The 25,319-nt window shown below is 40.8% G+C and overlaps 2 protein-coding genes, 1 long non-coding RNA gene and 1 pseudogene across 3 annotated transcripts; 3 read left to right on the forward strand and 1 right to left on the reverse strand.

Annotated features, from left to right (window-relative positions):
• Nucleotides 1–201: 201 nt before the first annotated feature.
• Nucleotides 202–17,176, forward strand: LOC121766697 (annotated as a pseudogene).
• LOC121767983 lies at nt 14,043–15,846 on the forward strand. Its single transcript, XR_006043255.1, has 2 exons — nt 14,043–15,444; nt 15,534–15,846. It is a non-coding gene; the product is annotated as an uncharacterized LOC121767983 (long non-coding RNA).
• A 127-nt stretch (nt 17,177–17,303) lies between the features above and the next one.
• Nucleotides 17,304–17,999, reverse strand: LOC121767982 (defensin J1-2-like). Its single transcript, XM_042164316.1, has 2 exons — nt 17,860–17,999; nt 17,304–17,753 (listed from the first exon to the last, which is right to left on the reverse strand). The coding sequence occupies exons 1-2, from the start codon at nt 17,921–17,923 to the stop codon at nt 17,593–17,595; spliced, it is 225 nt and encodes a 74-aa protein (XP_042020250.1). The 5' UTR covers nt 17,924–17,999; the 3' UTR covers nt 17,304–17,592.
• A 3,970-nt stretch (nt 18,000–21,969) lies between these two features.
• Nucleotides 21,970–25,284, forward strand: LOC121767337 (ankyrin repeat-containing protein At2g01680-like). Its single transcript, XM_042163583.1, has 3 exons — nt 21,970–22,540; nt 23,503–23,912; nt 24,241–25,284. Exons 1-3 carry the CDS (start codon nt 22,252–22,254, stop codon nt 25,114–25,116), a joined length of 1,575 nt encoding a protein of 524 aa, XP_042019517.1. The 5' UTR covers nt 21,970–22,251; the 3' UTR covers nt 25,117–25,284.
• The last annotated feature ends 35 nt before the right edge of the window (nt 25,285–25,319 follow it).

A 25,319-nucleotide genomic window follows, 5' to 3' on the forward strand; every position in this document is an offset into this window, starting at 1 on the left:
TCACTTCTATAAATATCAAATCATTCCCACAAATTGATCCATAAAAAAAACTCGCTATTCTCACTCAAACACTCTACATTTTTCATCTCAAAACATTATTCTTCTCCCAAATTTAAATCATTTATGGATCCATTTGAGCAAATGCGTCGCATAATGGAAGAATCGCTAGCGGAAGATCGACGTCGGGAGGAGGAGGAAGCCATGCCGCCTCCAAGGCGATCCCGGACTTACATCCATCGTAACCGGAAGGAAGCCTCCGCAAGGTTGGTACGCGACTACTTTTGTGACAACCCAGTATAGGGAGAGACCTACTTCCGTCGCCGTTTCCGCATGCGGAAACGACTATTTATGCACATCGCAAATACGTTGGCAGCCCAGGAAGAGTTCTTTCAAGAAGGGTTCGACGCTGTTGGCCGTCCCAGTCACACGATTAGGGTTTTTGTTGATATTGATTTGAGTTTAAATCTTTTTGAATAGAGAGAGATGTCGTATCCGAAACGGCGGCGTATCGCCAACGCCAATGATACAATTCATCGCTATGACCCTAACTCCTTTAAATTGCTAAGAGCATCTCCAGTGGGCGGATGTCCCACTCGGACATCCACTAGGACATCCCGAAAATACCTCCAGCCACGTCACTAGGACTTCTCATCCCACTGCCACGTCACTAGGACATCCCCTTCACAATCCGCCCTTCCCATCGCCCTTCCCACTAGGACTTCCCGCAATAAAAAAAATCACAAATTCACAAATAAAGCAATTTACGTTTACGGAAATAAAATTTCAACACGAATATGAACGGAAAAATTAACAACTTCATTTTAAAAAAACATACATGATTTGAAAAAAAATTACATAGTAATAAAACAAAAAAAGTACTAACATCAACGTCAACCCTTCCGCGTCCAAACCTCTTCGATAATATCGTTCTGAAGTCGAACATGGGCATCTGTTTGCCGCATGACGGCAAATGCACGCATCCGCTCGACCTCTCCATGAGGTACCCCCATATTCACATTCGCGGTGGCCACGCCGTGACTTGGATCTGCACCCGTATCATCTTTATTGGTCCACTGAGTCAGTTCCGCAGCTTCATTTTCGACAATCATGTTGTGCATTATGATACATGCGTACATGACATCGCCGATGTTGGGAATATACCACTGCCGTGCAGGACCCTTGACTACCACCCATCGACTCTGGAGCACACCAAATGCCCGCTCCACATCCTTGCGCGCTGCTTCCTGACGGCTCGCAAAGTATGACTTCTTTTGTCCGAGCGGATGCTTGATTGTCTTCACAAAGACGGCCCAGTTTGGGTATATCACATCCGCCAAATAGTATCCCATATTGTGCTGGTTGCCGTTGGCGACGAAGCTGATGGCGGGACCAACGCCATTGCACTGAGCATTGAACAGGGGCGACGACTGGAGAACGTTGATGTCGTTGTTCGACCCGGCGACTCCAAAATAAGCATGCCATATCCACAGCCGGTAGTCAGCTACAGCTTCTAGGATCATCGTGGGATGCTTGGCTTTGAAGCCAGTAGTGTACATCCCCTTCCAGGCGGCGGGGCAGTTCTTCCACTCCCAATGCATACAATCTATGCTGCCCAACATCCCAGGGAACCCGTGCATCGACCCATGCATATCTACCAGACTCTGGCAGTCTTCGGGGCTCGGACTCCGAAGATACCGCTCACCGAATATCGCTCTCACGCCCGCGCAAAAATTCTGCAGACACTCGACGGCTGTCGACTCGTCAATGTGGAGGTACTCGTCGAACATGTCGGCCGCGCCTCCGTACGCCAGTTGTCTGATTGCGACAGTGCACTTCTGCAAGGGCGTGAGTCCGGGTTTGCCAGCTGCATCTTCCCTGATCCTAAAATACAGGTATCTTCTCTCTAAAGCACCCACGATGTGCAGAAACAGCGGACGATGCATCCTAAAGCATCGCCGGAATAAGGCTTCCCCAAAACGCGGTTGCGGAGCGAAGTAGTCTGCATACAACCGAATATGTGAAGCAATGTGGTCACGGGGTACTGTAGTTCGACGATGGATCGGCCGAGGTACCGCAGCCTGCTGCCGCCGCTGCGCCCTCTGCTGTAGCAGCCTATCTATCGCACCTTCCACAGCGACCTCCAATTCATTCTCGCTATCACTGTCACTAGACATTCTAGATATACTTGAAATTAGAGATGTAGAGAGAGAAACTTGTGTTTTTGTCAACAAGTAAGTTCTCTCTCTCTCTCCCCCGTCTATCTGCTACTTATTAATCTGCCCTATTCTATTTTTTGTCAACAATTGTTATTTCCATGACTTTTTGATGCATTTATTCTCAGGTTATCTCTAAGCCCCAGTCCCTCAACAATCTCCTTAGAGATTATTATATAGACAACGTTGGGCAAGTTCTATCTCGGGCAGATGCGAGAGATATGAAGCAACAACTTGCTGTTGACCTTGGGTTGATTCATATTATGGACCGTGAGTTGGGATTTTTGTGTACTAGAGAACTTCAGAGGGTTGCAATAGCATATGCTGCTGTACATAATGCAGATGTCTATTTGTTTGATGAGCCATCAGCTTGTCTTGATTTTAAACAAAGATTAAAAGCTGCCCAAGTTATCAGATCCTTGGTTCGACCTAATAAGTCTGTGATGTTCAATATTTCTGTCAACTATCCAAGTACGGAAAATTTGTGACTTATCATCTTTGTTTTCAGCAATGTGATTGTGGTAGAGCATGACCTTATTATGCTTGAATATTTGTCAGACTTCATATGCTGCTGTTACGGGAGGACCTGGTATAGATGGGGGAGTTACTCTTCCATACTCTGCCAAAGAAGGAATTGATATTTTCCTTGCTGAATTTGTGCCCGAAAAGTTTTGGATTAGACAAAAATCTCTTACATTGAAGGCAAGTCTTATTTTATTGGTGCAAACATGCAGTATTTGGGCAACTGAGATGCCAATTCCATAAAATGTCACAGGCTGAAGAGATTCGACGTGCAAGTGGTGAGCAAATTGAAACAGATGCGAGGCACAAGTATCCAAGCGTGACGGTCAGTCAGGGAAGAAAATTCAAGCTCGTGGTTATGGAGGGTGAATTCGGGGATTGTTGTGCTGTCACGACCACATCTCCCTGGTCAAAGAAAGTGTAGCTTTACCGCGACTAAAACATACTGAAACTGTCTTAACTCGTCATAAGATGCTTAAATCAAAAGAAACATTGTCTGAAGTGTGTTGAGGGTACAAATCATGCTGAATCAGAGTAGTTATGGGAAATTGTCTTTGTTAAATGAATGTTCTGAATTTGCGCAACGGAAGAGTACCAAGACAGATGTAATATGTATGAAGACATACTACACCCGCTACCTTCCTACTTATTTGGTCTTCTGTCCCAACACCTCCTCGGCTTCGACAACAATCAACCTGCACATTAAGGAAAACAAAATGCAGGGCTGAGTACTTGATGCACTCAGTGGGCTCATGCCGAAAACTGTTTTTCTTTTAGTTGTCAGCCAAGCTGAGTGAACGCGGGGTTTTACTGAAAATCTATCCCGGTCACTAAAATCTGTTATTTCTTTCTGAAAATAGACTGCAGTCATTTAAACTTCTGATGATATGCCATATCAGCTGCGTGAATCGGGAATGTGGCCACATTCCACGACCACTGGGCCGGCCAACCTGGCGCTAGCTCACGACCCACGGACCGGCCAACCTAGCGCTAGCTCACGGTCCCTATGTGTACACTAGTCCGAGTAGGATTTACTGACCTACTGGGACCCGAATTCGATTTAACTGGGTTGGCATAGCCAACAGATAGGCAATCATAAAACAAAACATGGCATGACAACTCATTCAAATAATCATGTTTTTCTCATAAACACGCTTTAAAGAAAGAAGAGAAAGAAAGGCCCACCTCAATTGCTTAAACTTTTGCAAAACGGGTGTTTTCCTTGTCCTGAGACTACTCGTCGAGCGATGACGTTCCTTTACAAAATTTAATATACTTAAATTAGGCTTTAAAAATAACTGTGTATCTTGCATGAATGCATGCCTAAGCGTGTGCTATTTTATTTTATCTCTTTCTTCCTAAATCTTAGAGATCTAAATTCTTTAATTAAATCTGCGATTTAATTTATTCGGAACTGGCCGAACTGTTCGGGTATTAGCATTTCCCACATTGTCTAAGGTATTTTAAGAAAATACTTTATGTGACCAAAAAAGTCTGCTTTAAATATTTTTCGCTTATTACTTCACACGGCTTAACATTTCGTTCCTTCCGTGGCTTAAGGCATTAATTCCATTAACTCTTAGAATTAATCTAGGGAAAAGGGTTCAACTAAGTTCCGGGTCCAGCTAGGGGATTTATTTAATCTGGCCCGTATATTTTATTTCTTCAGGCCCAAAACTTTATGGAACCACTTCTTTTACTTCCTTAAACTGAGGCCCAACTGTTTACTTTATATTGCAAAGGCCCAAAAACAAAATAAATTACCAAGGCCCAAGTTTCTAAAATTGGGGAGGCCCAATTTTATACTCTCACTCGTCGAGCCTTCTCCCATTTCTTCTTCACAACACAACTCCAAATCCCCAAATTCCAAATTGAATCCCTTGACTCCGTCACCTCTGCGCCGAACCGCCATCATCGCTCATCACCGCCATCGATGCCCTGTCGCGCCTCATCGTCTTCCTTCCGGATCTGCGAGACGCGGTTCCGTCCGCCTAGCAGCGGCGGGGCTCCAATGGAAACCGTCTCCGTTACCTCCGTCTCCAGCGAGGGACGATTGGTGCCAAGAAGATCTCTCTCCCTCTCGGCTGTACTGTTGCTGACGCGACACTAGGCTCGCCGGTGCGTGGCCTCAGCTTGCCTCTTTTCCGCCGTCGATCCACCCCTCCGTCGCATCGAAGCAGCAGCCCCTCGTCGGTGCTGTCCCCCTTCCAGCGAGCCCATTGAGCCGCCGCTGCCGAGGACGAGCGGGGGGGGGGGGTCCAGCTTCGCGAGGCTCCTGCCGTCGCTGTTCGCAGGAGGTTAGGCTGGACACGGTGCGGTCCGTTGCCGCTGCTGCACGCCGGGGACGCCTGCGGTCTCGGCTCGCCACCGCTCTTGACACCCCGCCGTCGGATCACTACCTCTCGTCCAGCGTTTCCGCCTCTGGCGGCACGACGTCTCGGCCAGAGCCATTCTCCCTCCGAAGCTAAGTTTCTCGTTTAAAAATTCTCTAGCGTTGATAAATGAAACTTGCGAATTTTCAATAATACTGTAACTTGAGCATTAGGGGATTTCTCTTGCATTCTGTTGGGTTTGTTTCTATTTCATCGGGGGGGTGAGTCTGTGGTGGAAGTTTCGATTCTGTCGTGAAGTGTGGATTTAAGGCATACTCCTATGTTCTTGAGTTTCTGTCCCTAAGTCCTCATGCTTTAGCTATCTACTGTGTGCTACATGATGCTAGTATGGTTTGGAGGATTTACCTCTTGTGATTGCTGAGTGAGGCTGCTCTTACTCTTGCTCGATCCCTCTCTGCCTCAGTTCTTCCTCCCTCTCTTTCGCTTGCTTCTTTGCTACTGAGTTGTGGTATTGAGAGAGGGTGAAGCTGGGATTGTTTATACACCTTTGTCTAACTGAAAGCCTGAGAAAGGCTGGTGTACTTGGCTATAATTGCTGGCTGGTTAGTAGTTGTTCCCTCTGCAGTAAAATCGCAGGGTGTACTCGTGAGTTGGATGAGCCTTTGGCTTCTGGTTGTGCTTTGATATCATAGCTGGAAAGGTGCATTATTCCCTGCATTCCCTTGCTGTACTACTTAACTGTATTTGTCTCCACATGAGGTGTTGTACTAGGTTTATTCATTACTTTTGTTGGTTTATGGCAGGTACGAGTGAAGTACGAGCTGCAGGGACGCAGCCTTGCAGAGTGCAGCCACTGAGGTGAAGTGCTGTTGGCTGACTTACTTCTCCCGGCCCAGCTCTTTCTTATTTTTCTGAAAGGTAAGTTTCTTCTTTCCTTTTTCTAATGCATGGTGCTAGTTTGTCTTTTATCTCATGCACTTAAATTCCATTTTGTGTGCGGTTGGCAGGGACAAGGGAGACCTATTTCCTCTGCCCCTCTAGTTCAGCCCATCGGACCATCGAAAAGATCTGGGCCGCAAGCCCGTGCTGAAGAGGCCCAACGCTAGTTTACACTTTCCTTTTTCTCTCTATAGTGTAATCGAGTAGTTCTACTTGAAAACTCTCTTTTCTTTAACGTGTAATAGTTATTTGGTGTGTATTACTTTTCAAGCATTTGTACTTTATTAGCTTGAAATTCTGAAATCTTGTACCTCTTTTACTCAAGAAATAAACAAATGCTCTTTCATTTTTTTTAATCAACATCTGTAAATTCAAGGCTTAGCTGGATATACTAACTGTTGTGTTCTGTATGCTCAAAGCTATGAACACTCTTTCTTTTCTCTTTATAAATTTCTAGTATTTATTTCAAAATTCTCGAGAATCTAGGTCTCGGCTATTACATTCTACCTCCCTTAACAAAAATTTCGTCCCGAAATTTTGTCTAGGTTAGGCAAAAAGCTGCAGGTATTTCTCTTTCATCTGGTCCTCGAGCTCCCACGTCACCTTCTCGTGGCCGTGTTGCTTCCATAGGACTTTCACTGTTACAAAATTTTTATTTCTCAACTCTTTTACTTTTCCGTCCAGAATTGCTTCTGGCTTTTCTTCATAGCTCAAATCTGGTTCTTACGCCATTTCTTCTTGGTGTACTATGCGTTTGAGGTCGAACACATATTTCCTCAACTGTGATACCTGAAACACATTGTGAACATTCTCGAAGCTTGGCGGGAGCACTAATCTGTACGCCCCAGGGCCGACTGTTTCTAGGATCTCGTAAGGTCCGATAAAACGCAGTTTCAACTTGCCCTTGACGCCAAATCTGGTTATCCCTTTTGATGGGGATACTTTCAGAAAGACCTAGTCTCCCGCTTTGAACTGTAAATCCGTTCTGCGAGCATCTGCATAGGATTTCTGTCTATCTTGAGTTTCTTTGATTCTCTCTCGGATCTGTCAGACAATTTCTATCATTTCCTCTACAGAGTCTGGTCCGAAAATTCTTCTCTCACCTACTTCATCCCAGTAAAGCGGTGATCTACATTTCTTCCCATAGAGTGCTTCATATGGGGCCATATTGATGGTTGTCTGGTAACTATTATTGTGGGCGAACTCTATAAGTGGAAGTACGGGCTCCCAGCTTACTCCACGGTCGAGCACTACGGTCCTCAACATTTCATCTGGAGTCTGAATTGTCCTTTCGGACTGTCCGTTCGTCTGTGGGTGGAATGTTGTGCTGAAATTCAGCTGAGTGCCTAACTCTCGCTGTAGGCTTATCCAAAATCTAGAAGTAAATTTTAAATCTCGATCTGAAGTGATCGTTACTGGTATACCATGTAAGCGTATGATCTCTCGCACATAGATCTGAGCCAATCTGTTGGATCCATATGTGATTCGGATAGGTATAAAATGAACACTCTTGGTGAGATGATCTATAATCACCCAGATGGCAGTATTTCCTCGCTGGGATTCTGGCAATCCTGTCACAATTTCCATCGCTATATGTTCCCATTTCCATTCTGGAACCTCGAGAGGTTGATGTAAAGCCTTCACTTGCTGGCAAGCCAGGCATCTTTCTACAAACGAAGCTATGCTTCTCTTCATGTCATCCTACCAAGATTGCTTCTTTAAGTCCTGATACATCTTCGTACTTTCGGGATGGGCAGCGTAGGGCGTCTCATGAGCTTCACTCATGATCTCGTTCCTAAGTGCCTCCTCGTTGGGTAAGCATAGTCTTCCTTCGAAAGTGAGAGCGTTATCCGCCTCATCGCGGTAACTGTCTCCATTTCCTGTCCTCACTCTGAGACGGATCTTTTCTAACGCCTCGTCGCATCTCTGGGCGTCGATGATTCTGGCTCTTAAGTCTGGTTCTATGACCAAAGTGAAAATTCTGCTGTCCACCGTTTCCGGGGTTCTTACTATCTCCAGTCGCATCATGGCGGATTCACGGAGGAGCTCTTCCTCTTGAGTGAGGAAAGTAGCCTCTTGGGGCGCAGTCTTTCTGCTCAAAGCATCTGCTACCACGTTGGCTTTGTCTGGGTGGTAATTTATACCGCATTCATAGTCCTTGACTAACTCTAGCCATCTGCGCTGTCTCATGTTTAGATCCTTCTGCTCAAAGAAGTACTTGAGACTCTTATGACCTGTGAAGATCTCACATCGAACTCCATAGAGATGATGTCTTTAAATCTTCAATGCATGTACCACTGCTGCCAATTCCAAGTCGTGCGTCGAGTAGTTTAACTCGTGCGACCTTAGCTGGCGTGACGCATATGCTATCACTTTGCCCTTCTACATCAGCACGCACCCGAGTCCGACCTTCGATGCATCTGTATACACCACATAGTCGACTCCCGTTTCCGGCACGACTACAACTGGTCTTGTGGTCAACTTTTCCTTTAGCAGTTGGAAGCTTGCTTCTCATTCTGGGGTCCAATCGACTTTAACTCCTTTCTGGAGCTGTTGAGTCATTGGCCTTGCTATCTTAGAAAAATCCTTCCATGAATCGTCGGTAGTATCCTGCCAGTGCTAGGAAACTCCGAATTTAATTGGGCGTCGCTGGTGACTGCCAATGTTGCACGTCTTCAACTTTAGCAGGGTTCACTCGGATCCCTTCTGCTGTCACTTTGTGTCCAAGGAAGTTCACCTCGTTAAGCCAGAACTCACACTTGCTAAACTTAGCATAGAGTTTTCTCGGCTCTTAACGTCTCTAAGGTGGTCCTCAAGTGCATCCTCGAGAATACACCACCTCCTCGCAGCTGGTCGAAGAGGTCGTCGATTCTTGGTAAAGGTACTTGTTCTTGAGGGTTAACCTGTTCAGCTCTCGTTAGTCGACACACATTCGCAAAGTTCCATCCTTCTTCTTCACGAAGAGTACTGGTGCGCCCAAAAACGATACACTGGGTCTGATGAAACCCATGTCTACTTATTCTTGTAACTGGATCTTAAGTTCTTCTTATTTCTTGAGCGCCATTCCATATGGTGACTGAGATAATATGACTGATTCAAGTCATTCCTTTAGTAATTCATTTCGTCTGGGTGATGAGGCTATTTCTAATCTTAGATTTCATCGCCTGATATTGAGTTCTCTAACTCTTGCATCGATCGTAAAGGTAGTCATTGAGCAGCCATAATGATCTCGTAACCTCTCGCTCAGTTGAGGTAGTCTACTTTTACCGCTTTCAAGGTGCTTTTGAGCTTACTGCGACTCTTTCGTCATGATTTAGTACAGACTTGTTCTACTCGCGTCAATCCTTGAATATTGGTTTAGTGCATGTGGAGGTGTTGGCTTCTTTCTCCCAACGCTACTGTCTCCATGCCCTTTTTGGTTCGACTGAGCGATTCATGGTGAAATAATCTAGCATGACTTTCCAAAGTGATCTAGATCTCGTGTCTAGATTAACACAAAACTCTATCGACAGCTCCTTTCTGAGCCGTTTAATTGAGACGTGGCATATCGTAGAATAATTCGTCGCATGTTATTGCCAACGTTTGCCCTTGCTCTATATTATAGGGCTCTAAATCCTGTTCTCTTGTGATAACTTCTCTTAAAAGGGAAAATTCGATTTCTCCCTTCATAGTAGGGACGGTGAGGGTAGCGGTGCTATCACGCGTTCCTCTTCCCGAATGTCTCTCCAGCTTTAGCCTTTTTCCTGGCCACCTCTTAGACGAATCCCTTTTGCTGATGGGATTTGTTCCGTCAAACATAAACTACGAATACACTCGTACTTTCTCCATGGCTTTCATTACATGCCCATGATTGAGTCTTTGTTCTTGTGGCTTACTTATCTTACTCGGAGTAAGCATTTTGATCGTTCAAACTACCGTATAGGTCTTTTACGTCTTCGGACATCATTTAATCCACAAATATTCCTTGATATTTCTCTACTCAAGGCTAGTTGCTTCTCTATACAACAAAATATTCGATCTTCCACCTGCTGGTCACAAGCGGTACGTAGATTCGAAGTATTTAACGCTTTGCTGTCGGTTATGCGACGCTTCTGGTTGGTGCATCATTTCCTGCACGTGTCTCCATGGGGACGTATTTATTATGCGTATCTGAAAGAAACTGAGACCATGCCTTTTTCTGCTAGCCTCGTATCAATAACTCGATGATTAATCTAATAGTCTTAACTTGGATTATTATTCACACAAGAGAGTATGACTGAAAGTTTGAAGGGCTACTGAATACCCAACTGGACTAGAATAACATCTCTTGTTCAACTTATATGAATTTTCGTCGATAATCGACCTTGAAGGTAAGTATTGAGTTCATTCAAAGAACTACGTAGTTCAACTGGTTCCAGGCAAACTCATAGAAGCTGAGGCTCACCCCTGGTGGGAGCTAGAAATAATCATGAGATAGGTCATGAAAACTGGATGGAAATGAATTAACTGTAAATTCCCATAGTAAGCTGCAAAATAGGACAATACAGTTGTCCAATTAAACTGAAAGGATCTGGGCATCAAGGACAGTGGTTCAAACATGTCATCGCCTAAGATGATCAACCACGAAAATTTATAAACGTAGGCGATTTCAATGAAGGAACATTGATCATGTTTCAAAGGCATCTCGATATGGAATAACAAAATCACATCAATGATTTCATAGGTTCATTAAGGCAACGCACTGAAATGAACTATTCAGAAAAAATCAGCTAGGGCAAGCTTGTTAGGGGAAAGGTGCAATATGCTTGCCTTAACTTCGAGCTGCAGAAAAAATTCCGAGACTAGGAATAATACATGTACTGGAATCGAGGTCGAAAAATTTCACCTTTGTAGGATTTCAAAATAGGGAGGTAAAAAGTTCCAGCACCACATGAAATTCCCTGAGGAAAATGTTTAACTGTCTTGATCACTCTGGGGATCACAACGTAAGCATCGTAAGAATGAAATTTCATTGCATAGGTCCAAGAAATCGAGATATAAATCTCCCATATTGTGGCTCAAAGGAGGCAACAACAAATAACGATGCTTGGAACATAAGAGTATCCCAAATTTGGGAACTGAAACTGAGTCACCGCTTTCCTGAAGAGAATGAAAGTGGCGTACTACTTGCAGAACGTGAGTCAATCAAAGGTCTTAATAGCCGACAGGACATCGTTGTCCCGGAGGTTCAAAGAATGTCTGAGGAATACGCTCATTCCGAAGATCATAGATATGAACAACTGTAGAATTTAGGGTTTACGACTGGAGCTTAAACAGTCAAAACTTTACTCTTTATGTACGATGAGTCAAAAGGACTGCAGTCCATAAGCTGGAAATGAGTCAAACCTCGCACAGAAAAAGGAACACTGACATGGTACTTGCGAGTCAAAACTAGAGTCTGAATAGACGAGGGTATCGTCCTTGGAAGGACTCTTAGAAGGGATTTCATTGGGAATCCAAGTAAGTACTATTGATTATAATCATCGGTTCTAGTTATGTGACACTCCCTTGTTTTTCTTGTGGAGCTCGCACATGATAAACGCGTTCTGGGAAACCATACATTCCAAGATGGGGTTCCTCGTGCTGTTAAACTGATAACTGCAGCTGGAGGTCATACTTTCATATCGTTCTCGATAACTTAGAACGCTGATTCTGGTAAAACATTACATTCTCCATCGTGCTTCGTAGCACGCTATAAGTATCGCTTCTGGATCACGTAGCCACTTGGGCTTGTTACGCCACATTAGATCACTTTACTAGATCGCGGGTACGATCTCTTTCCGTGTAGGGATGTATCTCCCGAACAGGCTTGAAAGTAAACTATTTTCGTTAAAACTTGGTCTTTGTAAAGACATTGGGAACTTCTTGGTTCATCGTCTAGTATACATATATTATGTATACTATCTGTATACTTAAAGGAATGGACTTCCTTTAATTGCTGTCTATAAGTAGTATATTAGTACTTTCTTGTTCGTCTTTTCTTTATCATAATTCCTTGGAATTAGAAGCTTACCCAAACTGATGGGTGTTAATTGGTCTCATCACCCTGGAAGGCGGTAAAAATTCTCGTTCTGCTAGTACTTGGTCCTATATGTTCCACCTAAGGTACTTCTCTAAAGCACTCTAGGTTCGCATATATAGTCCACATGACACTTATACATTCATGTCAAGCTCATAAGTCACAGATACTTTAAGCATATCTCATGCGAAGTATCAACTATCATGTTGCATCTTGCAAAAATCTCAAATACACATTTTCGTTCCCAAAAAGGGCTGTGAAAATTCTTTTCTTTTTTTTTTTTTTTAAAAAATCCCCTGAAATTCATTTTCATTCTTAAATGGAAAAAAAATATTTTTCTTTCTTTAAAATTTTCTTTTCTGGACGAGCGGGCGTCGACCCCTGTTTCTGGTGCAGTTGATCGTGTCGAGCTGAGGTGTTGGGATCTTGTACTGATCATTCTGTTCACTTCCTAGCCTAGTGCTACTGTTCTGGACTGAGGCTTAGAAGGAAGGTTCTTGGGTCAGAGCGAAAGAAAAGTGCTCTGATACCACTCTGTCACGACCACATCTCCCTGGTCAAAGAAAGTGTAGCTTTACCGCGACTAAAACATACTGAAACTGTCTTAACTCGTCATAAGATGCTTAAATCAAAAGAAACATTGTCTGAAGTGTGTTGAGGGTACAAATCATGCTGAATCAGAGTAGTTATGGGAAATTGTCTTTGTTAAATGAATGTTCTGAATTTGCGCAACGGAAGAGTACCAAGACAGATGTAATATGTATGAAGACATACTACACCCGCTACCTTCCTACTTATTTGGTCTTCTGTCCCAACACCTCCTCGGCTTCGACAACAATCAACCTGCACATTAAGGAAAACAAAATGCAGGGCTGAGTACTTGATGCACTCAGTGGGCTCATGCCGAAAACTGTTTTTCTTTTAGTTGTCAGCCAAGCTGAGTGAACGCGGGGTTTTACTGAAAATCTATCCCGGTCACTAAAATCTGTTATTTCTTTCTGAAAATAGACTGCAGTCATTTAAACTTCTGATGATATGCCATATCAGCTGCGTGAATCGGGAATGTGGCCACATTCCACGACCACTGGGCCGGCCAACCTGGCGCTAGCTCACGACCCACGGACCGGCCAACCTAGCGCTAGCTCACGGTCCCTATGTGTACACTAGTCCGAGTAGGATTTACTGACCTACTGGGACCCGAATTCGATTTAACTGGGTTGGCATAGCCAACAGATAGGCAATCATAAAACAAAACATGGCATGACAACTCATTCAAATAATCATGTTTTTCTCATAAACACGCTTTAAAGAAAGAAGAGAAAGAAAGGCCCACCTCAATTGCTTAAACTTTTGCAAAACGGGTGTTTTCCTTGTCCTGAGACTACTCGTCGAGCGATGACGTTCCTTTACAAAATTTAATATACTTAAATTAGGCTTTAAAAATAACTGTGTATCTTGCATGAATGCATGCCTAAGCGTGTGCTATTTTATTTTATCTCTTTCTTCCTAAATCTTAGAGATCTAAATTCTTTAATTAAATCTGCGATTTAATTTATTCGGAACTGGCCGAACTGTTCGGGTATTAGCATTTCCCACATTGACTAAGGTATTTTAAGAAAATACTTTATGTGACCAAAAAAGTCTGCTTTAAATATTTTTCGCTTATTACTTCACACGGCTTAACATTTCGTTCCTTCCGTGGCTTAAGGCATTAATTCCATTAACTCTTAGAATTAATCTAGGGAAAAGGGTTCAACTAAGTTCCGGGTCCAGCTAGGGGATTTATTTAATCTGGCCCGTATATTTTATTTCTTCAGGCCCAAAACTTTATGGAACCACTTCTTTTACTTCCTTAAACTGAGGCCCAACTGTTTACTTTATATTGCAAAGGCCCAAAAACAAAATAAATTACCAAGGCCCAAGTTTCTAAAATTGGGGAGGCCCAATTTTATACTCTCACTCGTCGAGCCTTCTCCCATTTCTTCTTCACAACACAACTCCAAATCCCCAAATTCCAAATTGAATCCCTTGACTCCGTCACCTCTGCGCCGAACCGCCATCATCGCTCATCACCGCCATCGATGCCCTGTCGCGCCTCATCGTCTTCCTTCCGGATCTGCGAGACGCGGTTCCGTCCGCCTAGCAGCGGCGGGGCTCCAATGGAAACCGTCTCCGTTACCTCCGTCTCCAGCGAGGGACGATTGGTGCCAAGAAGATCTCTCTCCCTCTCGGCTGTACTGTTGCTGTCGCGACACTAGGCTCGCCGGTGCGTGGCCTCAGCTTGCCTCTTTTCCGCCGTCGATCCACCCCTCCGTCGCATCGAAGCAGCAGCCCCTCGTCGGTGCTGTCCCCCTTCCAGCGAGCCCATTGAGCCGCCGCTGCCGAGGACGAGCGGGGGGGGGGGTCCAGCTTCGCGAGGCTCCTGCCGTCGCTGTTCGCAGGAGGTTAGGCTGGACACGGTGCGGTCCGTTGCCGCTGCTGCACGCCGGGGGTGCCTGCGGTCTCGGCTCGCCACCGCTCTTGACACCCCGCCGTCGGATCACTACCTCTCGTCCAGCGTTTCCGCCTCTGGCGGCACGACGTCTCGGCCAGAGCCATTCTCCCTCCGAAGCTAAGTTTCTCGTTTAAAAATTCTCTAGCGTTGATAAATGAAACTTGCGAATTTTCAATAATACTGTAACTTGAGCATTAGGGGATTTCTCTTGCATTCTGTTGGGTTTGATTCTATTTCATCGGGGGGGGGTGAGTCTGTGGTGGAAGTTTCGATTCTGTCGTGAAGTGTGGATTTAAGGCATACTCCTATGTTCTTGAGTTTCTGTCCCTAAGTCCTCATGCTTTAGCTATCTACTGTGTGCTACATGATGCTAGTATGGTTTGGAGGATTTACCTCTTGTGATTGCTGAGTGAGGCTGCTCTTACTCTTGCTCGATCCCTCTCTGCCTCAGTTCTTCCTCCCTCTCTTTCGCTTGCTTCTTTGCTACTGAGTTGTGGTATTGAGAGAGGGTGAAGCTGGGATTGTTTATACACCTTTGTCTAACTGAAAGCCTGAGAAAGGCTGGTGTACTTGGCTATAATTGCTGGCTGGTTAGTAGTTGTTCCCTCTGCAGTAAAATCGCAGGGTGTACTCGTGAGTTGGATGAGCCTTTGGCTCCTGGTTGTGCTTTGATATCATAGCTGGAAAGGTGCATTATTCCCTGCATTCCCTTGCTGTACTACTTAACTGTATTTGTCTCCACATGAGGTGTTGTACTAGGTTTATTCATTACTTTTGTTGGTTTATGGCAGGTACGAGTGAAGTACGAGCTGCAGGGACGCAGCCTTGCAGAGTGCAGCCACTGAGGTGAAGTGCTGTTGGCTGACTTACTTCTCCCGGCCCAGCTCTTTCTTATTTTTCTGAAAGGTAAGTTTCTTCTTTCCTTTTTCTAATGCATGGTGCTAGTTTGTCTTTTATCTGATGCACTTAAATTCCATTTTGTGTGCGGTTGGCAGGGACAAGGGAGACCTATTTCCTCTGCCCCTCTAGTTCGGCCCATCGGACCATCGAAAAGATCTGGGCCGCAAGCCCGTGCTGAAGAGGCCCAACGCTAGTTTACACTTTCCTTTTTCTCTCTATAGTGTAATCGAGTAGTTCTACTTGAAAACTCTCTTTTCTTTAACGTGTAATAGTTATTTGGTGTGTATTACTTTTCAAGCATTTGTACTTTATTAGCTTGAAATTCTGAAATCTTGTACCTCTTTTACTCAAGAAATAAACAAATGCTCTTTCATTTTTTTTAATCAACATCTGTAAATTCAAGGCTTAGCTGGATATACTAACTGTTGTGTTCTGTATGCTCAAAGCTATGAACACTCTTTCTTTTCTCTTTATAAATTTCTAGTATTTATTTTAAAATTCTCGAGAATCTAGGTCTCGGCTATTACATTGCTGCTTGGAGAAAATGGGACCGGAAAGACAACCTTCCTACAGATACTGGTACATTTGTAGTATAGTTTGTGTAGTTTTAAGAAACGTGTTAATTTATGTTGAATCAACAATGTTGTCCTTCCAAATGTTAGGCTGGCATTTTTTAGCCTCGTACTGTAGAATGTGATGTGGAAATTCCCAAGTTCAATGTCTCTTTTAAGTCACAGAAGGTCGGTATGACAGCTCAGCATACCGTGAAAAGTTTGTTGTTTTCAAGAATTCGTGATTCGTACATGGATCCTCAGTTTGTATCTGATGTGATGAAGCCTCTCTTGGAAAAAAATTTGATGGATAAAAAGCTTCAGGATCTCTCTAATGGAGAATTACAGAGGGTTTCCATCATTGCTTGTCTTGGAAAGGTGAGGTCTATATAGAATATTCTGCGTTATTTTGCTTGTCATTTACACTTGATTTGTTTTGGTGTGGGGTGCAGCCAGCTGATATATATTTGATAGATGAACCAAGCACATATCTAGACGCGGAGCAGAGTATAGTTGTTGCAAAAATCATAAAGAAATTCATACATCGAGTGAAGAAATTCATACCTTGCTGATAGGGTGATGGTGTTCGAGGGGAAGCCATCCGTTGCCAATCCACCTCAATCACTATTGACTGGAATGAATCTCTTCTTATCTGCAAGCCACCTCACATCTATTGTTTTTGAAGAAAAAAAAGTTCCATAATGGTTAACCAGTAAACCATATTTTTTATATTGTAGCACCTGGATATCACAATTAGAAGGGACCCCACAAATTTCCTCCCTAGAATCAACAAAGTCGAGTCGGCCGAAGGTGAAGAGCATAAGACCTCTGGATCTTACTATTATATGGATGACTAAGTTGCAGCAGTATATGCTCCCTTGAGTAGTAATGTTGGAATGCTTTTGGGCACCTTGATGTCAACAGATTGGTCATTGGTGTGCAAATGATATTGAAATGGTTTAGTAGTAAGTACTATTATAGCATGTGTGTTTTGGAGAAGTTATTTTATCGATTCCAAAAACTGCCCAAGCTTATAAATGACACGATGATAATATTGTCAAGTTATTCTAGTGGATTCTATCTCTACACTCAGGCAAACCTCTCATATACAAGCATTGCTATTTCCCAATGTATTTAAGCCTAATCTTTTATTATTCCTCAAGGATATTGACATGAGGATCACTCTTTAATTAACTATGCATATTCAGTTATTCGTTTCATACAACTTAAAACCAATATATTCATGATGAGTAATTTTCGATCAATATATTAATTTGATACCTCAGTTCAAATTATTTCTTAATACAAGTGCAATAAAGCTCCAACAAAATAGCTTGCCATATTATAATTTGAAATGAAGTAGTACATGCATACTCAAAACTTAAAAGCTGCAAACGATTACATAAAACGGAAAGCCACGAAAAGAAATTAAAACTCCTTAGAAACAGATGAGAAGTTCTCTTATTTTCAATCACACAAAAACATCAAAACACCTTATATCCATCACAGACTGCTAAACTCATACGTTGTAGTAGTAAACAGTCATTGATTTAATCAATCTTCTTAATTAAAAGAAGAGTAGATTTAATAATTTAGGTAACACTTAACAGTGTTTGGTGCAGTAGCAGCGGCGGCGGATGCCCCGGCAGTGGCCGCCGTGGAAACCCTCTGTCTGGCACACCGCCAAGCAATTGGCTTTTCTCACACAGATTCCCTTGAATCGGTGGCTCTTCGACTCGCACGTCCTTGCCTCCGCCACCATTCCTATTATTTCAATTTTTGTAAATATACAAACTTATTAGTAAATAATTAACTATAGTTACAATAACCACAAAATAAATTTGTTAGAGTAGAATGATTAGAAATGTACCAGTGGAGAACAAAAGCATCATCACTAGGAAAGCAGTAGCAAACAACCTCAAAAAGCTGCTCATTTTCTCACAGAGATGTGTATGTGTGTGTGTTTGTTATGTGCAGGTAGTGATGTCTATATATAGCCCAATACTTACTAAATTAAACTAACTATGCTCATAGTTTTGATTGTGTATTTTGTATTTTCGACAAGTTCATACTACGTGTCATTGCATGTTGGCGAAGGATATCATTTTTAAAAATTCAATAGGGATTGAAAAGAAAAAGAATGGTGTGCATATATCAACAATGAGTCATGACTACTCACAACCACGAGCATATTTCTCACTTTTTTTGCTTAACACAGCTATGAGATTCACTTTAATTTTTTATATATATATTTGCAATTAGGTGTATTTGGCCAAATTTACTTTCTTTTGCAAAGTATGAAATATTTGTGGCTCCCCACTTACATGAACATTTAATTAGCTTTTTATTTCTTCTTTTTCTTGATTCCACTTTTGGCTTTAAGCAATGTCTAGCAGGTTCTACATGGTAAATTTGAAAACCAATATTTTTTTGCCAAATCCCACTTTTAGTCATGCATGATTTAATGTTGCAGGTACTGGTCAATTTATCTTTACTTAACATTTCCAAGTTAAAAGAGATAGAGGTAAAAATCACCTTTTATTACTTTTACTTTTTTGTAAGTTGAAAGAAAATATATATTAAGACGAATATGAACACCTGAAAGTGGGAAGGCCAAACATAGCATTAGGTGGTTCAGTCCACAACAATGAACAATAATGATTACTAAATATATTTAGAATGCTACTACATATTACCATAAAAATAAATATATAAATTAATGAATATTTTAGCATAGGCGCAGAAGGGTTTTAAAAAGCGCTAAAGCAAAGGAAAACAAGCACCATATGTTCACATTGCGATTTGGGTATATATATTCTTTAATTTGTACCTTTCGGCATGGTTATATATCTTCTTTCATTTTAGTAATTAGTTTTATTTTTCAATTCAATTATGATATGTTGTTTAGTTTCTATTAATATATGAATTTCTGAAATATTTCGTAAAGTGCTCAAGATCATTTAAAAACTAAAAATTAAATAAAGTAGTACTTATCGTCTAGTATCTTATACAATTCCGTAAAGAAGAGGCAATAAATTTACAACATTAGTAGGTGAACCTTTAAAAAAGTTAAGATAAACACACATTTCTCAGGCAAACATGCCTGAGAAATCTATATTATAATCAAACCACCATCACATTTCCTTTGTCTACATCTACCTTTTTTGTTAGTACTATTTCTTCATTCGTGTAGAAGTAAAATTTTTTAAAAAAGCAATGTTTTGAAGTTGATATATATGGTTTGTGTGTACAAAAAGTAAGGAAAATGATATTAATCAATGTTTTCTCAAACGCTACAATATACTCCCTCTGTCCGCCATTAGAAGTCTCATTTCTTGACGGCATGGGTTTTAAGAAATGTTAAGAAAAGTAGGTGGAAAAAAGTTAGTGGAAACTTGTATATATTGGTTTTAAATGAAATGTGAGTGGAATGAGTGAGTGGAAGGTGGGACCCTGTTACCATTTATGGTAAAAGTGAACCGGGACTCCTATTCGCGGACGAACTAAAATGGAAAAACGGGACTCATATTCACGGACTGAGAGGGAGTATTTAGTTTCAGATACATGTTCTTGATAAGAATTTCACTTCTGATTCTTAGTTGGGGTTGATTTTCTCTTAGAACACCATTTATACATTTTCTTTTTCATTTTTGCATTATTTTCAGTCTTTGCGATTAACATACGTACTTTTTTTTAAAAATATTTCCAGTTCTAATAATCCATTTGGGCCGACTAGTTGGTAGCATGTCTTGCTGGACCGAATTAATTAGATAGATTTTATCCACTGTAAATAGTTTATCAAGTAACGGAATGTATGGAGTTATATTTAGTTATTTACAGTTATTTTGATTCTAAACGAAACGCCTCCATGATGCGATCTCGACATTTGTAATTTTAGACCCCCTATAATTTAGTAGAATCACTTAAATTTTAAAAAATACACAACCCATAAAAGTCGGCTAATAAAAATAATTACTAAAAAATGAGGGGGGGGGGGGGGGGTGCAACCGGCAAAAGCTGTTAGATACAACTTGGTCTCACTTTTATAATTTAATTTTTTACTGTAGTATTTTAAGGGAACCTGGTTTAAGTTTTTATTCTGCTTAACCTTCTTTATGTCTGAATTCTAATAAATAAAAACAAACAACATGCAACCATATTATTCATGCAACTGACTTCGAATTTAACAGTATTAAGAAGACAAATCCCTCAAATGGTAACAAAAGTACCGTTGTTAAAATAATCCATCAAAAAAACAAATACAGGAAAAATATTGAACTTCAATAACCCTTGCACAACGTGACTGGGAAATACATTCCCTGATTTTATCGAACCAATATAATAGTTTTCAACTAGTAATATAAAAATATGATCTTGTGCTAATATTAATATTGCACATAATGACTCTACACGTTGTCCTTTCTAAAGATTTGCTTTGAAAAAAGATACTACTATATTATTCTACAACAATAGAATTAATACTACTATAACTAAAAATATTAGAATAAAATTACAAAAAATTGTTATAGATTAAATCATGTAAATTAGGAGGATAGTTCAGTAAAACAATAAACAATTAAGCATAGTCATAATAATGAAACGTGGACAGGAGTGTGCCTTGAAATATCTATTTATAATCCGCGTTAGACATTATAAAGTGGAATAATAAACTTATTTAAAAAGTCAACGAATTAGTCGTCAGCTCAAAAATTGTGTTGTTCGGACTAAGTTGATTTTAATCATTTTCTTTAATAATTTATTATCCCACCTAACTAGTGTTTTTTTTTTGTTGTGTTTCATAATAAATTTCCATTCATTATTTTGTATACCTATATAACTGAAAAGGACGGCTGCACTTGTCGAATTATATTCAAAATTAATGTGAATTAAGATGGTCTAGAGTCAAAAGGAGTGTTCCAATATCTAATATTATCATAACGATCTCTCACTCTCTAATCAAATTGATTTCTATTATAATCCCCTACATAATACATAGTATAAGTGAAATTTTCAAAAACACTTTACTCTTCCTTCAATTTCACCGACTCCAAATCAATAGGTTGTTTCTCATTTGTGGTTTCTCACCGTGACACACACAAATAAATAATAATTGTAGTAGTAGATGATTTTTCATTGACTTGCATGATAGTGATTGAAAATAAATATATTATTCTTTTATTTTATATAAAACCGATAAGTAATAAATAGGGAGTATAATTTTCTAAAACAAACTTATAAGGATCAGCCATGTTCGTGGAAAATATTTAGATTTTTGGTCAATGAATCCGTAGCACATATTATTAAGCCACCAAAGAGTTCTGGATTTAATTCATTTTTGTCTTATAACGAATACATAGATTAATATTGCATGAATTATCAGAATGAATTAAATCTTATTCTCTGATCCCTTGATCTATTACAAGTCAACTAAAACTAGTATACGTATTAATCTGTGAATTGCAATTTGTATGCAAAAAATGTCTTCTAACACTAAGAATTCAGGGTTGCAAGGTCCATATTTTGCCTTTAATATACATTTTGACCCTAAAATATGTGTTCACACTTTCGTTTCAAGGAAGTAAGACTGGAACTTTATTACACACTACTTTATTACTCTTAAATTATTTTGAAGTGAGAAATACAATAATTATTTAACTGGAAAAAGTGGAGATCACGAGAGATACTTATACGGACAAAGTTTACTTAGCTGAAAAGCAAATAAAGAGATTCTTTTTTATAGTTATAACGCTAACAAGGATGCATAAAATGAATTATACATCATGTAAAAAGTAGTTAATAATAAGTAAATAAGAAATAAAAACTATCAATCTCATAAACAAAAACATATTTATTCAATTATGATTTTTAGTGAAATTTCCGTACTGTGACTTATTTTCCCGCAAAGGCCAAAATAATTTTTTGTTGGTGTTTTTTTTTGTTTGTCCATTTGTTATTATAGAAAGAGAAAAAGGAAAAGAAACAGAGAGACACTAAGATTACAGTTTAGTCACCACATGATCGATTCCCTGTCACCGGAGGCTATCACCCTTCTACTTTCTCTCACTTCCACTAAATCCCACTCCTTCTCTATCTACCATCTCTCTCAGAGCATTTTCAACGCGACTTCTTCATTATCTCCGATGTTTTTACCGGTTTGTTTCCAACACCGCCGAGAATTATAAAAAACTGGAAAAGAAAAGAAAAAAAAAGATTGAATTTTTACAACTTTTCTTGCTCTTGCTGAACTGACTCAGCCTCAAACATGGACTCCAAGTCCCTGAGATTCATAACCCACCAATCATTCTTCTCCGCCGTTCGATGCGATGATCGGGAATCGCTCAAGAACCTCATTGAAAGTGAAGGGTCTGATCCATCTTCGTTGATGGCCCTTCAAAACGATGAGAAGGAAACTGCCCTTTATATAGCCGCAGAGAATAATTTTTTCGAGACTTTTCTGTACTTGCTCAGTTTCTGCGATTTGGAGACTGTGAAGATAAGGGCGAAGTCGGATATGAATGCCTTCCATGTCGCTGCAGCTAAGGGCCACTTGGGTATTTTCTTTGCCTTTTTCACTTCTTATTGTTGAACCTTTTGGTTTATTGATTGTGTTTGATTTAGCTTATGTGCTTGAGTGGTTTATTGTGTATGAATTTAGGCCTATTGGTTCAATTTCAACTTCTTTGTCGGTGTGATTTCTTGCTGTTACTGTTTCTTGTGATTGGGAAGCTATGAACTGTGATGAAATTGGGCTATGAGTGAATTGTAGCAAAATTGCCTAGTTTGTGTAGTGTGTGTGTTAAGGGTTCTGCTTGGTTAGAAAAAGGTAGTACTAGCATATAAGTAGATGGCTCTGTGTTAAGATCTTGGAACTAATTTCATGGGAATTGAGTTTAACCGGGAAGAGGATTTAGGAGATCTTTGCTTGTTGGTCCTTGTTGCACTGGGGGAAGCTTTTTGAAGTGTAATTACATTCTTTGCTGATAACCATTTCCCAACTATTTTACCCATTGTATAAGTTGTGAGGTGACAGCCTTTCTTTAGCATAGAGCTAGGCAATAGGTGATCATGATCTTGCAGCAATATTTATAGAATATACTAACCAAGTTTCCCAGCTGTTGTGGTTGAAGTGCATTGTTTTCATTTTGTGGGATGGTAATCCACACTAATAAATTTGATTTGTGTAGCTAACAGGATATAAAGATTGGTTTCTGGTTTCTTAGCAGATAGTTTTACATTAAGGGTGTGTTTGAATTGGTAGATAGGGACATATAGAGTGCATTAAATGGCCCAATCTAGTGTTTGATTTGTTGGTTAAATTCTGTGTGGCCCGTTCAATGGGCAAGAGCCCGTTGAATTAAGGCTGAAAATGTTTGTTTTATTATCATGAATAATTTAGTGATAATAATCTATGCATCACTATTGTACTTGCTTATCCAATTTGTGAGGGTGTTTTTATGCATTTATAATTCTTCATCTTGCCCGTGAGCTAATGGACCTGTGTTTTTATGTTCAGGAATCGTGAAGGAACTTGTTAGCAAGTGGCCTGAGCTTTGTAGAGTTTGCAACTCTTCGAATACGAGCCCTCTCTACACAGCTGCTGCCCAGGATCATCTAGATGTAGTTAATGCCATATTAGATGCAGACCCAGACACGATAAGGATTGTAAGGAAAAATGGTAAAACAGCGTTGCATACAACAGCAAGATATGGCCAATTGAGTATTGTTAAAGCACTTATTCAAAGGGATCCCGGAATTATATCCATCAAGGACAAGAAGTGCCAAACTGCTCTGCATATGGCCGCCAAAGGTCAGAATACTGCTGTCATTGAAGAACTACTAGAAGGTGACATATCAATCTTAAACGAGCGTGACAAGAAGGGGAATACTGCTGTCCATATAGCTACAAGGAAAAGCCGCTCTCAGGTATATATATTTTTCTAGAACCTTAAGCTTATTGAATCTATTACCATCTATTATTATAATACATGTTGACTCATCTGTATCCGCACATACTCAAAACAAGCATTGCTGTACAACGAACCTAGGCATTTGAACAAGTTTTATGCAGCCATTAGAATGAATTACTCTATTAAGTAGGAAGAAATATTTAGCTTTAAAATTTCAATGGCACGATCATGGTTCCTTAAATGTATCTTGGTTTGTCTCTAGCTTAAAACTGTTATATATGTAGGTACAGTTATATTGCTACCGATCCTCACCTCTTTTACTGTGTTTTTTGCCTCCTTTTCAGATAGCTACACATTTACTAGTATATAGATCCATTGATGTGAATGCCATCAACAATGATCATGAAACTGCAATGGACATAGTGGACAAACTCCAGTACGGAGCGCCCGCTCTTGAAATTACAGAAGCCATAACCGAGGCCGGTGGCAAGCATGCCAGGCATGTTGGGAAAGTTGACGAAGCAATGGAGCTCAAGAGGACAGTGAGCGACATCAAACATGAAGTCCAGTCCCAGCTCATCCAAAACGAGAAGACACAGAGACGAGTCTCTGGCATTGCCAAGGAACTCAAAAAGATCCACAGAGAAGCTGTCCAGAACACCATAAACTCTGTGACCGTCGTAGCTGTTCTAGTTGCCTCCATTGCCTTCCTTGCGTTGTTCAACTTGCCTGGCCTGTACTCGACGGATGGGGCAGAGGCTGGAACTGCCATCATCCATGACACTGTTGCATTCCGTATGTTCTGCCTTCTCGATGCCACAGCTCTCTTCATATCACTGTCTGTGGTTGTCATCCAGATCACATTGGTTGCCTGGGACACAACGGCTCAGAAGCAGGTCGTCTCTGTGGTGAACAAGATGATGTGGGCAGCCTGCATCAGCACTTGTGGGGCCTTCTTGTCAATATCGTTCGTCGTAGTTGGAACGAAGAGCGCTTGGATGGCTATAACCATAACTGCGTTAGGAGTTCCCATTCTTGTTGGCACTCTGATCAGTCTTTGTTATTTTGTCTTCCGGCAGCATTTTGGGATGTTTGGGAATGATTCTCAGAGACGGATCAGACGGCCAAGTGGAAGCAAGTCGTTTTCGTGGTCTTACTCTGCACATATATCCGATTTGGACGACTATGAATCTGATGAGAAGAAGATTTATGCATTGTGAGGTTCGACCAAGATTTGTATATACTGATTATATGCAGCAACCACGAGCGTAATATATATGCCACGAGAGTCCTCATTTGTATATTGAGAAAACTCTACATGTGCATTGAGTACCAAATCTAAATGTATCCAATTCATAAAATAATATAAGTAGAGAATTTCGTCAAAAGCATGGCAATAAACTACCATTAATTAACATGTAGA

This window comes from Salvia splendens, chromosome 15, assembly GCF_004379255.2.
Source record: "Salvia splendens isolate huo1 chromosome 15, SspV2, whole genome shotgun sequence".
Lineage (NCBI taxonomy): Eukaryota > Viridiplantae > Streptophyta > Magnoliopsida > Lamiales > Lamiaceae > Salvia > Salvia splendens.